General features: G+C 38.4%; 1 protein-coding gene across 2 annotated transcripts in view; it reads right to left on the bottom strand.

Annotated features, from left to right (window-relative positions):
* DCLK1 (doublecortin like kinase 1) overlaps positions 1 to 15,110 on the bottom strand; it is a 230,564-nt gene that overhangs the window by 21,972 nt on the left and 193,482 nt on the right. For both annotated transcript variants that reach the window (XM_058829307.1, XM_058829306.1), the window contains exons 10-15: positions 14,935 to 15,054; positions 9,305 to 9,451; positions 4,223 to 4,356; positions 3,365 to 3,442; positions 2,633 to 2,729; positions 751 to 831 (exon numbers count right to left, since the gene is read on the bottom strand). In XM_058829307.1, coding sequence (XP_058685290.1) covers positions 751 to 831; positions 2,633 to 2,729; positions 3,365 to 3,442; positions 4,223 to 4,356; positions 9,305 to 9,451; positions 14,935 to 15,054 — 657 coding nt within the window. The remainder of the gene's footprint in view (positions 1 to 750; positions 832 to 2,632; positions 2,730 to 3,364; positions 3,443 to 4,222; positions 4,357 to 9,304; positions 9,452 to 14,934; positions 15,055 to 15,110) is intronic.

Here is a 15,110-nt window from a genome sequence, read left to right as displayed (position 1 = left end):
GGACACTTTCATTAAAAAAAATATTTGAGGTGACTGAACATTTGAATTTTTAGAGCAGTTTTTTAGTGAGAAAGGGATTTTGGATACAGCAGCTTAGGGACTGAAGAGTATTCCAGGGAGGACTGCACACTCAAACTTGCAACAAACAAAATGAAGCATCATTTCCTCTTCCTTTATTTTTTCCTCTGTTCATCCCAATTGTGTTTCTTTTCTCAGTTGTTCCTTCTGAATTGGAACATAGATTGTCCCAAATTTTTATTTTTTGTCTTCCATATATTTTAAAACATGTTAAATAATCTGGAATAACTGACAAATCTTAAATACCATCAGAAGCTAAATATGATTCTAAATGTTTCCCTGTTCCATCCTGGATCAAGTAGGTTTAACAGTAGAGACTATATTTCAGTAACTCTTAATCATGACTGTGAGATTTTTGAGTCCACCTGATCTCAGGAGAACAAAATGTGTCACTGAACATGCAAGCTGAGTGTTAGAGATATACATTTATCTAATGGGGTTTATATTTGTTGAAAGTCCATTTCAGAGAAAATGTAGCTGAGCACACACAAAATAATGAAAACTCCAAGGTACACAATACACTGAATCAACCTGTAAACCAGCTTATTTCCACTTAAATCTGTGGCATCTTTAGAATGTGCTGGCTCCCAAAAGGGCATAGCAAGGGCTTGAGAGAAAAAAGCCCAAAGGTGCCAAATTGCCAGAAGCATCTGCAAATCTGAAAATACTTACATTAACCCATGGATGCTCAAGAACTTGCAAGGCTGAGAATCGCAGATCTACATCTACTTGAAGCATCATTGTGATAAGTTCCTGATAAATCAAATACAAGGTCAAATTTGAAGAACACTTTTAAAGAACAAATCGATATTTCATTCACTTAAGAACCCTTTAACTGATTTTGTAAGAGTTCTCAAAGAGAGAGTGAACTACCAACTGCAGAAATATACTAAGATTATTCAAAAAATAGAGAAACTATGAACTGAGAAACTCTCAGCTGAACTTTTAAGTCAATATCTGACAGTACCTTGAAAAGCTAGAAGACAGTTCTGAGTTACAGTTCTGAAGCCACTGTTTAAGAGAAAAGCACTTAATACATAATGTGAAAAACAGATAGTCCCATGAAATTAGGTTAGCTTCCCATTAAGAAAAAGCCAATTCCTCTGTAGGAAAAGAAAAGCCAGCAAATATGGTTTTACTTTAAACTCTTGTGTAAATGACATAGAATATATTTTTTAAAACCCTCAACATTTAAAACCATTATTTTTCATCCTCTAATTTTCTCTGCAGTTACCTAGATTATTTTATTCACAGAGTGGAGTTCATGGAAACAGAATGGCAACACAACAGCAAATAAAGGTACATCACCAAAGACCAAAGCTAGTAATTCTTAGTTACAAGAATAACTTAAATGGATAGGCTAAGGCTTCAAACCAGAAATGGTAGATAGAACTATTTGGCAGAAGAAGTTTCATAGGAAAACCCACTGGCAGAGGACTTGCAGTGTTCCCACTAATGATGCTATGAAATAATGCCTTCTACAACACAATAATTTGGTTTAGAGGACTTCCAGCTCTATGACTGTATCTCATTCATTAACCTCATTAGTTAGTGGGCTGAAATGCTAGTCCTGACCACCCTCCACATACCTGTAGAAGCAGGATGCAATTCTCCAAAGAATGAAGATTCAGACCTACTCTCATTACCTGCATCCACCTCAAAATTTCACTTTTTTTTTCCTTGTGATTAATCAAACACTGTCACACTGAAGGAAACAGGAAGACAGTTTTTCATAGATTTGTCTTACAGACTAGAGAAATAAACTGATTGGAAGTAAGCACTTATCTATCTACAGAATGACCATATGATTATTTTTTTTTACATACGCATATGTATTATGTCTCTGTCCACACATATTTATACATATGACTATAGTGAATGGCAGATCCCTAGAAAATCTTTGAGTTAAACTGTTGCTCTAGTGCATTGGTGACAGTTTAAAAACCTGATGTGCTCTGCAAGTATAATGAACTCTGTCAAGGTCTGTATCTGTAAATAATTATATCTGCCTTAACACACCAAAGACTGCAGGTCAAGAGCTGTGACCAGAACAGGTCTGTATTTCATACCACTCTGCAACAATAAGGCAACAGGAAGCCCAGTTCTTTGACAGAAAGAAACAACAGACATTACTTCTAAAGTGATTAATAAGGGAAATCAGCCTCCCCATAATCTTATTAGATAATATTCAAAGGCTCCAGGTTGGTACCAGGTCTCCCTCATAAGTACATATAAGGCACAGTCCAAGGGAGCTATTGAGCTAAGAAGTGAATTACTTTAATTTTTCTTGATCAGTAAGGGCTGCTGGTGTCTGTTGTGTGAGAAAACATATAGAGATATCATGTCCATTTCAGAATGGGGTCCACTTCAGAACCACCTCTAGTCTATGAGATGGAAACCAAACAAAACATAATTGGTGACCCAGAGGAATTTATAGGTGTAGCAGGAGATGTATGAGACATGTCAAATACAGCACTGTGAAAGGACAATATATATTAGGCGCTCCCACTGGAAGTAATATTGTAGAAGAAAATACCATCAACTGTAAACTCACCTTTGCAGAGTCAGAAACGTTGTCCCAATATGGAGATGGAAAATCCATCTGTCCCATCAAAATCTGATCAAAAAGCACTTCTTGGTCATCTCCACTTCTGTAGAGTAAAACCCAAAGAAAACCAACAACAAAACCCAAAGAGAAATTATTTTCAGATGTGGTTGCAATAGACTTCTTAAAATGCTTTTAACTGCTCATGCCTTACATCCTTTTAGAAGCTGTTGATTGCCCCAAACATGCAGCCATGGGTGTTAATGGCGAGATCATAAAACACAGTGCATTTGGTACCCTCTTTCTTTCTGCTTGTCTTTAGGATTGCCCACAACTTTGCAATTGCTTTGAGGGGATAAAATATCTGGCATGTCCTTATTATCTCGCTTACATTTTAATTACCTTTTACCAACCACAAAATATGTTGCATTTTGTCCATAAAAGAAGATGGTTATTTCACAGTGTATTTAAAACTTCAGGCAAAGGCACGCAGAACCTGTAATGAAGGCTTTTGTTTTGCAATGCAATGAAGTTCAAACTATAGCAAACACGAGACAGAGATTTTACTATAAAATCACAGACATTTATGGGGCTGGTGTAGAACACTATGCAGAGGACAGAAAAAAAAACATCAAACCCTATAAGCAGAGAATTCTAGCAGTGGGAATCTCTGTGCTTAACATGAAAGGAGCACAGGGAGCAATTCACATAACAAGGATGGTTGAATAGGTCAGTCCATACCCACGGAATGGAGGAAAACCACAGAGCAGGATGTAAGTAATCACACCCGCTGCCCAGATGTCCACCTTCAAGCCATATCTAGAAGTGTGAGAGACATGGTTAGAGACATCTGATTCTTACAGACTACAGTGCAAGAACAGAGGAAACATGTTCAGAATCATTAATAATTTCTTATAATTTCCCATCTGAACTTTGTCTACCTATCAATCCTCATTCTGCCATCAAATATTTTTTACATTTACATCTTAAAATCACTAGATCAGAATGTGTCAGTGCATAGAAGACATTGGGCTATATTCTTCGTTTAGTTAACTAATTCAAGTTGAGTTAACTTGAGTTAGTGATGCCTGTCAACATGAAGTCTGAAAAGGTGACAGGCTGCTCAAGGTACAGCAGGCATTTACTCTGTGGAACAAATCAGAATAGGACAGTGTGTGATAATGAAATAGAATTAAGTGAATGGTAGTAAGCAGTCTCTAGAGAACAGAATTATTTCCACTGTATCTGCAAATGGCTAGTTAATAACTCAGTATTAAACTGAAAAGTTTGAGGCCAACAACTGGCAGAGGTTGACCAATATAACTCCAGTATAACTCCAATATAACTCCAATACAACTCAAATATAACAACTCCAATGTAACTCTAATATATTTCAAAGCTGGCCTGCTCTGAAGCGCTTTGGGTAAGACAGTCTCCAGAGGTCCCTCCCACATGAATTGTTCTATGAGCCATGATTCTGCATCATAGCCAACCAAAGGCAGCATAAAAATCTTAATTGCAAGAACTCCAGTCTGACACAATGGCAGGAATGTGCTCCACTGAGTGCACATCAATGTATCCCCACTACAAGTGACTTACCCAGTTTCAGCGATGATTTCTGGAGCTACATATGTTGGGGTCCCACAAACAGTATATAGAGGTCCATCTACAATTGTTGCTAGGCCAAAGTCTCCCAGCTTCAGGGACTTGCTTCCATCTTGGTGCTCATAAACCTAAATCAAGGGGGAAAATTGAAGGCTTTACCACAAAACCATCAAGTCTACTATAATCACATGCTAACTGCCTGAAATGTTCCTTCTTATTTACAGGTTTCTTTCTACTCCTTACCTTTAACATATTTCTCTGCATGCTTTGAAAATTCATAGACAATTTGGACAACTTCCCTCAAAGAGAGTCAGGATGTTTGAGAAAGACTTATCTTGCTACCTCTCCGACAAAAGACATACCACTTGCTAGGTGTTAAATCCCAGAAGCAAAAGCATGGCCTTCCAACAGTGGCCTTCCTACATCAAATCCCTACTGAATTCTCAGTGTAGGGGGGTTGAGTTTATTCATTTTACTTAAAGAGCTTAAAGGTTTGCAGAGGAACTTCAACTGCTTAGATAACACAAAAGTGACGGTACTGATAGCAGTTCCAGGCTCTTCTCTGTGTGCTGAAGCCACAAGGCACAAACGTGGCTGCAGCATTTCACCTAGACATACTGTCCACTCCTTGGATGACTCTTACACAGCAATAAATAGACACTCAGTACCACTGGTAGTGCCTCGATCAACAGGACGTAAGCAGTTAGGGCTGCAAATAGGTATACATGAAAATCCTGTCTTAAAACCTGATTTTCACAGCAGCAGTGTGACCTTTCGCGGGGTTTTATGGGTGCAAAGGGAGATTAAGATGTAGTCACATGAAAAAAACAAAAAGCTAGAAACATCAGTGAAAAGTACATAATTTTAAAAGCTGGCTCAGGGCAAAAGAATGGCCCCAAACTTGCCAACACTGAAAACTAATGTCCTAGGGTGACTTTATGATGCTGTATTTTACCCCCCACCACCTGCTTGTGCCAGGTATTGAGTTCTGTGCTTTTGAGATTAAATCAAATAAAAATGTTTAAATAAAAAATACAAAAATGTATTAAAATTAAACATTAGACTGTAGTGTATGTATCTAAATTAGACATTATCTAAATTAGACATGTATCTAAATTAACAGTCTAGTGACTGTTAGTCTATCTTTAATCAAGGTGCTGGTTTGAGTTCTTGATTCACATTTTGGAACGTTTTCTACAACAGCACCTTAAGGAATGGAAACAGTCTACAGGATGCCTTCTTTTAATATATATGCATCTCTTTATTATTTTGCAAGCCAAACCAAAGCTCTATGCAGTCTGAATCACCACTAGTGATATTGTGTAAACAATTTGCAGCAAAACTGTGCAAAAATAGCAGGTATCATAATTCCTAGTCAAAACCTAAATAATCCTTTGCATATATATCTTGACCAGCTACTCCTACATCCAAAATCACATTTATCTACAACTGTTTTAAGAAGAAAATCCTAGATTTTTTTCTCATAAAATTACAAGTAATTCTACATGGTAACCTTAGAGAAAAATAAATTCTTGAAGTCTTTCACCACAGTTTCATACAGATAGTTATAGCTATATGTAGATATGCTATAGCTCATAACTATTAGTTATATTATACAGCCCCCATCCCCCAGTTTGTTGTTTGTTAATGTTACTCATATCTAGAGAGAAAACCCCTCTCTGTTCTGAATCCTTTCTTACCAGGTGATACAGCCACAAGCAGACATTCAGAATACACAAAATTCTCCTCTCCTTATGTTACTTTTAAGAATTCAACTGGATCTTTAAGAAGACCAGTAATTTATTATGGATTCATATTTCTCTTCTACTAAGCCAGAAAAAAAGTTATGTTTATAGAAAAGCACTGGGAAAAAAAAAAAGCAATTATGGTTTTATTCAAAACACAGATTGTTAAATACATCTGGTTCCTGAAACTAAAGAAAGTGCTCTCTGAAATGGCAGTAATAAATCTAATTTCAACAACAGTTTTAATTAAAGTCTAGAGACTAGGGCTTTAAATATTCACTTGCTGAAATATGTAAAGTGTGCACTCAGACATCAAGAGCTGAATCTGGCCTAATTTGTATTTCATATTCTGTTTCATGCAGTTATCTTTTAAATAGCCTTCTCTGAGCTGTGCTAACCTAGCAAACATTCGTAACTTCCTTCCTTCAATAGACCACACCTTGTGTGACTCATTCATACTGAAAATTAATTACAGAAGAGATTTGTTTGGCAACATTTACCAATGCAGAAGGTTTGGAACTGTGTATTTTCTAGTGTTCTGCCTCATCTGTTTTGAGGAATTACTTTGCTTGGAAAACTACTTCAGTTGACTTGTAAAAATGAAGAAAGTAACTTTTCCTCACCCTGTTATAACTCCATATAAAAAAGAGCCCATTGTGAAGCTGTGGTATGTTACTTGCAAGTCAAGGAATGGGGAAGATAATTTAACGCTCATGTTATTCAAAATAAATGCTATATATGTTCCTGCATTTAAATACTGAAGGGCAATTAAAGAAATGGGGATTAGTGCAAATTGCCCACTACGTAGTGCTTTCACTGTTTTAACTAAGCTATAAAACTGTGTAATTGTACTACACTAATTGAATGCAGCCACACATAATTGTATGCCACCATATGTATCCTATTAGTATAAAGACTGTCAGGATTTTCTAAGCTGCTCTTGTGATCAGTGCAGATGGCAACAGTCAGAGAAGTTGTTCTCTAGGGTTTATTATATGGCTATAAAGACATCCCATGACTTGACAAAATAAACGTTCTAAATAGCAACAATTATGAAAAATGTTCCAATGAAAACATGGAAGACTCCCTAGAGAATAAAAGTAACCAAACAAAAGTGCTAAAATATCACAGGTATTCAGCACACCCTAAACTCTTAAACAGTTGACCATTAGGTGGACTTTACATACCTTGAGGATAATATGGAATATTTAAGCAGTTAAAGAATAATGGGTGCTGCACAAAAGTTCACACACACAAAGATTTATTAGCAGGCTCTAGCTCAAAGCCTGAAAATTACTTTTGGGAAGAAGGAAAAATTAAAAGAGACAAAAGAGGAGGTGAAAGGAAGGGCTCTACCAGGGGCCACTAAGAGATGAAATAAAGCAGCTCAAGGTGAACATCCTCTTTTCATCTCCCTTCTCCAGAGCAGCATGTTCCCCTTCACTCCCCATGTTTTCCTGTAGCAACTCTACAGCCTTGTGCATCCTCCCTGTTGTCTTTTTCCTGCTAATGAGGTTGTTTAGCCTCAGGACATGCTCCTCTAAACCTAAAGTGACAATCCATGAGTAGGAAAAGGGTGGGGGAGAAAGGGCTGATTCTCACACTAGTGGCCAGCAGAGCCAGCTATAACACAAAAAGGGTTTGCACGTGCAACACCATGACAGTAGTGGAGGGAAACCCACAGCACAAGAACAAGGGAAAAATACCACCATGACCACTTAAGTGAACAGTGAAAGAGCTGCAAGGAAAAGGGCAGGCTACCAAAAACAAGTAGAAGGTGTTTAGCAAAAGAAATGCTGAGACATATGTGGCATTTTTCAAGCGCTTTGTAAATAAAATGTAAAGAATTAATGCAATTTGTGAATCATATGCTGGTTTTTGAGAATTAGGATGCTGCAAGAGGTTAAATGCTGCATCCTTACAGCTCAGTCTCAAAATCAATGCACAACTGTGGAAAAGTCACTCAGAAATAATTCAGCTACAATGTAAACAATCTGATCATTCCCAGTAGTAGGTAATTACCAGAAATGCTGAGCAGGCAAATCTAATCCCTGCCCTGCTGCCCACCTCTTTTCCCTCAGAATTTTAACTCTGACAATAATAGAGTTTAGGCATTTACAGACAAATCAAGACAGCAGCAGAGCAAGGCTTGTCCCAGACCAAGACCCTCCTGCACACTCCAGGAACAGCATTAATGAATACTGGCATGGAATTGCTACAGCATCTGCATTCAGCCACTTATCAACACCAGCACCAGAAATTAAAATGGAGCAAAAGGGCCAAGAAGGTGCATCTGTCATTAGTGTCTAGTGAAACTTCCACCCAGTGTGTTTTTAACAGTTTCTGGAAAAGGAGGGCAGGTTACCTCCTCACCCAGAACCTGCCACTAGAGAACTTCAACAGTAAAAATTCCACTGCCTGGAAGTTTAGTAATATCTGCAGGAGTCAACTTTCTCATAAAACCTCTTCATTGTCAAGCAGGACTAAAGGCATTAAGTCATGAGTGAGAGCACACAGCTGAGAGAATTGATATTCTATGATTCTATGGACATTGCTTAACAGTTGCAGAATATATGGAGGATTGGGACATCATGATATTGAAACATGTCAGCAAATTTGTGAAAACTCAGAACAGTAAAATAATCAGGAGAAGCCAATTTCTCAGGAGAAATAAAACTATGTGGAGGGTGCAGCTGCTGCATTCATTCTCAGAAGAAATACTAATTGCCAGGGTATGTTTTTCACTGTCTTCAGTGGTTAAGGCTCATACAGATTTAGTCAGAAAAACAAAGATTTAGATGGTCTGTTTGTGAAATTAATAATAGTAAATAAATTATATAATAAAAATTGCAATAGGATTATTTGGGAGATGCAGCAGGGGGAGGACAATGAAGTCTCTTTCTGGCTCTGCTCTGACGTGCGACATGATTACGACACAGCATTTATACATAACCTACTGGTAAAACTAAAGGTTTGCTCATTATTTAGGCAGTGACAGAAGTACAGAGTAATCTGCTGAGGACAGAACACTTATTTTTATGAGACACTTGAAATTATCCTGCAGTTTCCTAGAAGTTTACTTCTAATGATCCCAGGAGTAACTCAGCTGCTGTATCCCATGGAACAGACAAGACATACCACCTTACATTACCGTACTTCCTGTGACAGCTGTTATTCCTGGGAGAGGTTTACAATGCAAAGGTTAAAATTAAAAGATCAGTGACTTAAAAGACTGAAATAAACTTGGCAGACATGTGGAAGGAGGAAGTGCAGACCTTTTCTCACACACTCCCAAGTTATCAGCAATACTGAAAGATGAATCTCCACTTACCAGTAGATTCTCCGGCTTGATATCCCTGTGGACAATGTTCAGGCTGTGAAGATATTTGATGGCACTGGCCAGATTGTAAAGCATCCCACTGGCATCCCGCTCTGTGTATTTGTTGGTGGAAGTAATAGCATCAAAAAGATCTCCTCCCTGGAGCAAAATTACCGTGGGATATGAGCAACACTGCTTGTAAAATGACTGGAAAATTTAGGGAATATCAAGGACCATTTTTAGAGAAGGAGGAGGAGGAGGGGAAGGGAGCAGCAGTTTCCTTGGAGCTATAAACTATGGGTACAGTAATGACATCCCCCATAATGGCAGGTAAGCAGATCAATAACTCAGAATCATTTTTCATGGTTGAGTTGGTCAGCCAAGAGGCTGGGGCTTCTCCTGCAAACCATTCCCACCTACTGCTGTTTTTATCACATGCCCAGCACTTGCCAACCTGTGTGTTCAGAGCCTGCTACAAATTTCTGGCAAGACTACACACTTGCCTGTCACGATGCCATTTACCAACTTTTGCAACTCTTTATAATAATCACAAAGCGATTGACATCAAACTTTTTCCCAGTGCCTACCTGAACCCCAGAAAGATGAAGGAACTCTGAGTAAAACTCAGAACTCAAAGTTACTTGTCCTCACTGCTATCATATTTTAAAAGTCTGTTTCCATCTCATAAAACACGGATTTTTAAAACCACTTTCTCTACACAAGATGTGAAGTTTTTGGTAGTGTGACGCCTCTTGCAGTTAATACAGAAGAACTTTAGAGCATGTATGCCAGGCAATCATACTGGGAGACACAGGTGGCTGCTTGTGCCATTTCCAGCTCATCATGCCGCCTAATTCAGCTAAAAGCTGCTCTCAGTGAAAGAAAAACAAGAAAACAAGAGAAAGAAGGAAAGAAGAAAAGAAGGAATGTTGCCGCTGGCGATGAATAGATCACAGGGACACAGCTCGAGGTGTAGTGAAAGAAAGAGAAAGTTTATTTTTCCTCCCAGGATTTATAGGTTTCTGACCATGGCCAGGGATTGGATGGTCAGGATAACACTTTTTCACTGCACTGGCCATGAGAGATGCCCATCGCAAGACGTGTAACAGAAAAGATGTATACCTATCTTTATGTTTACAGTTACTGTCCTGGGAAAGTCTTAGAAAACCTTGTCAGCAAGCTCAAAAGCTGAGTTTTCAGGGTGATAAAGGAAAACTAAGTGGAAGTCCTCGAAGTTGAAATGATCTTCACCAGCATCTAAGGCAGCCACAACTGTATTCCCAGACGTGAGCTGGCAAATGGGGAGAAGGAACATGGAAGTGCTTGGACAAAGATGGAAAAGTAGTTTTAAAGATGAGATTATGAAGGGAACTTGACAGATTGGAGGAAAAAACAGTGATCTTTTGAGAGATTCTACTCAGAGGTATTGAGCCTTTGGCCAAAATCAAAGCAGCATCTCAAAGAAAACACAATCCAACAAGAAAAAAAAGAAAGAAAAAGAAAAAAAAGAAGCATCAAAGAATAACTGGGATAACTGCAAAAACAATGGAAAAATTCAATGCAAAAAAAATCCCTGCTGCAGTCAGTCAGAAAAAATCACAGAGGACTATATTTAAAAGAAAAAGCAGATATTTTCTGAAGGCAACAGAGGAGCCCAGCTTTGCCAGCTCTCACAGTTTTATCAACAGCTTCAGGATATTTTCTGGGTTTTTTTAAGGCTCAACTCCAGTGTAAATGCTTTTTCCACTTTCCAGAGAAAGGAGGAGGGGGGAAATGAAAAAAAAAAATATAAATTTCCAGGAATCATGACTACAGAGAAAAGGGTAGGAAAAGAGAACCACCAAAGACTCAAACCTGGTAACTTTACTTGTCATAAAAAGCCAAACAAACTATTAAGATTTTTGCATTGTTGAGGTGCAGCTGAAGTATGCCAGGGCAGGTTTATTCCCATTGTAGATGCAAAATCCCAGCCAGCTCTTTGGAAATTGCTTACAGCTAACCATTGTCAAATCTGGACCACATCAAACTTCTTGCCCTGGCTGGTGACTGTTCAAGACACATCAAGATACATAGTGTCAAGGAAAAGGAAGAACAAAAGGCCAAGCTAAACCAGATAGAGGATTAGAGAGAAAGAGGCCAAATATTTGGCAAAAGTACAATACCATGTACTTCATGGCATTATCTGATCCCTAAGTATTAGATATCAGCATGTGGCAAAGTATGTGAGATAAATAATCTATCTTCCCTAAGCTCCTTCCTGTGAAACCCCTGTACCAGCTGCTTTTTAACATGAGGCTGTGGATAAGACAGATCTTTGGACTTATCTAATATGTTCCAGATGCTCAGAAGAAGTGTCAATAACGTCAGCAAAGCATCTGCCTCCAAACAAGGAAAATAGCCCGAGCTGAGATATGAGGAGCAAGAATGAAAGAAGATGAGCCTTAAAAACAGAAGGAAAAATTTTGGCTTGAAGTCAGACGAAAAAGAGCAAATGTTCATGCACAGGAGAAACATAAACTCAGAAAAAGATAGAGGCAGCAGAGCAATTTAACAGACAGTCAACCCAATCTGAAGCAGAATAATTTTCTCCATTTAAGCACCTACTGTAGTTGGTAAAGTTTCTTACCAGGTATCCTGCTAAGAAAAAAGAGTATGTATTTAGTCTGTGGATTCTCTGCGGTTAAAAGAGAGGTGATATCCTGGAAAGAGTTAACAGAGCTGACAGCTATATCAGGCAGAATTGTTTTCAGACTTTCCTCTCCCCAAAGAGCACTTTAACCTGCAAGGTTCTGCTAAGCCGATTCACACAGCAGGTCACTATCATTTATTCAGGCACCAGGGGTGAGTTCAGGATGACATTTCAGTCTGAAATCCCCTGTTCTGGAGTGAAACAGGACCAGCAACATCTGAATGTAGTTTTTATCATCTGTGCACATGAGGAAGTGTACTTGGAACTACAGTAACCAATTATTTATATATTACCTTGTTATGTAAATGATATGATCTCTCTTTTTCTTCTGCAAAAGTGAAATCATATCCTGGAGCAGTAAAGGAAACTCAGCAATAAATCTTGCTTCTTAAATTGGCCAAACCCCTGTTAGGTTTGAATAACAATTTTGTTTCGCTGTGTAAAAAGGCAATGTGCCAGAAACCAGGTTGTTTCTTTCTTTTACAAGCACCACTTGCAATGTGTTTATATTTGTATTTATGAAGTGCTTTTTCTTACACTTTACAAAGCAATGAATGGCCTATCTGCCATGAGGTGAGGGTGGGATTTGCAGCAGTCACTTATGTCAAACATGTTGCTGCCAATTAATGCACGGTGGTATTAACTGAAACCGGGCTCTGCACTATCAAGCCTTTTCTCCCTGCCTCTTTTTCCTGTCTGTGAGTTTGATTTAAAGTCAGGTCTTCAAAAGTCAGTCAATAACAGATGGTTAATCAATTCTAACAGGGCATGTTATGAAATGGTATCAGTCAGCAATTGCTGAATTAACAATTAATGTCTTTCCAGAAATCCTTCCCTAGTACTCAGAGAGTGCAACAAGGCTTTTCTTCCAGCTATATATTAAGGAATAAATGTTTGCTTCAGAGAAACAAAGTTGACTTTCCCAAATCAGGATATTTCTTCTACATTTCTTCTATTATTCAGAGAAACAAAGTTTACTTTCCCAAATCAGGATATTTCTTCTACATTTCTTCTATTATTCTACATAAAGACTATTAAAACAGTGTTCTCTAGGATATGAGAAGTACAGAGTTTCCTATAGAGCCCTCCCATAATATAGTTAAAATAGTATGTGCATAATAATATGATAAAGAGTAAAGAAAAAAGAGCACAAGAAAGTAGATTTCTCCAGAAAGTGAATACAATGTGTGTTTGGTGGTTTTTTATATACATCTTTTAGGCTAGTTATTTTCTGAGAGCTTTCACTCCCCTCCTCTCTCATTTAGCTGAGTGGGACTTCAATTAAAAATCCATTGGACACTACAGTTTACACATTTTTCAATCATGAATAGCACAGCAGGTTTCGCCCATAAAACCAGCTCTGTGCTTACATCTTGGCAGGTTAGACAAGGCACAGCTTTTAGTTCTTAGCACACCTCATGGGGCCAAGATGAAGGATTTGTCAATACAGGCTATAGCTGTGGCTACATGTGATTACAGAGCTGTGCAAAGGGATTGAGGTACCTTTGAACAAGCTCTCGCAGACACTGAGGAAAACTGACAGTAGCAAGGATCCCATAGTGGGCTCACTTAGAATAGAATGGAGCAGTAATTATGATTAAAATAGTGTTAGATGGCTAATGGTATCTGATCTCAAGCTGTGCTATTTCACATTGCATGTCTAAGAGTGAGAGAGGGCTGTAATTGTCAAGGGAATGGGGAAATTATTCTGGGACTGGTAACACAAAAGGATTCATGGCATGAAAGAGTGCCAGTATTTTCCTTTTGTCTTAGGATTTAACTTTTTCATCAGAGAAAATATGCCAGCTTCGTGCGAGCAGCATCTCCCAGTGTGCTTCCCCAGAGCTTGGATTTGGTGGACAGTGGGGTTAGGGGGACCATAAGCTCCACAGCACTACTCAAGCCAAGTAGGGCATCTGTCAGGCACAAAACAACAAGGACAATGTTGGCATCTCCTAAGACGTGGGGCATGGCCTGAGCTTCTCATCCATAACAAGACTTTCCCAGACTGCCATGAGGACAGGGAAAATCTGTGGGCATCCACCTGTGAGCCACACAGAGCCTTCCAGCTTTGGGATGGGAACACGGCTTGTGTCACTGGTGCTGCCACAGAGCATGGGGGATAATGGAACAAACCAAAAAACCTTCTCATACTAATTGCTCTTGTATTCCACACCAGAGATTGAAAGGGAATTTGAGAAACACTTGGACCTGGGATTGCCCTATTTAACATCTCAGCGAGGTACCTACATTAAAAACACCCTCTGACCTCCACCTAAAACCAGAGAAAAGCAGATTAACAAACCTGTTTGCCAAAAAGCTCTTTCTCTCAGTCACTGTGAAGAAATAAATAGCGTCCAAAATATAAATTACTGCATTCGCAAATTTACTTCTTAGAATAGAACCAAGCTTTAAATAGCAGACTTTTCTCTTTCACTTCCCCCTTCCTTCAGCTTAAATTTAGATTGCTATCAAGGAGGCAAGTTTGACACTGTGTTACTATAAATCAATAGAGAAAGAACACATCTAATATTGTTTAGATTTAACATAAATTAATACAAACTAATGAAACCCTTTCACCTTTTTGTATTTTGGTATTTATGGCTATTTGGACTGGGTATATTTCCAATTCACCTCAAGGCAAATTGTAACTTTTTAATGAGTCTTCTTTTGAGGAAGCAAACAAAACTGATGGTTTACAATGTACTGTCAACAGAACACCTCCAAGTGTGGCTTACAGGAAGTTAGATAAATATGTGAAATATTTGAAAGCTAATAAAAAAAAAAATCTGACAGTGGGTTAAACATCTTTCAATAGGATGCTAGACCACTTTCAGAGACCCCTTCCATTCCACATTATTCTGTGATCCCATGTTTTTTTAGTAAGCCTAAATAGGAATGGAATTTTTCAGTATGGTTGATACAATAAGCATCTCGACTGCAAAACACGCACCTTTACAAGTTCCATGACAAGGTACAACTCAGTTGGCATGTCCATCTCCTCGATCAGAAGTACAATATTGGGATGCTTGACTCGTCTTAAAATAGATACCTCATTCTGGATCATGTGTTCCTGACACACAAAAAATCTTCAATGAATATGGGTTAGTGGGAAAAAAAGCCACAGTG

The sequence above is a fragment of the Poecile atricapillus genome, chromosome 1 (assembly GCF_030490865.1).
Source record: "Poecile atricapillus isolate bPoeAtr1 chromosome 1, bPoeAtr1.hap1, whole genome shotgun sequence".
NCBI lineage: Eukaryota > Metazoa > Chordata > Aves > Passeriformes > Paridae > Poecile > Poecile atricapillus.
The sequence above is the reverse complement of the archived record's forward strand: the minus strand, read 5'-3'. Positions and strand labels throughout refer to the sequence as shown.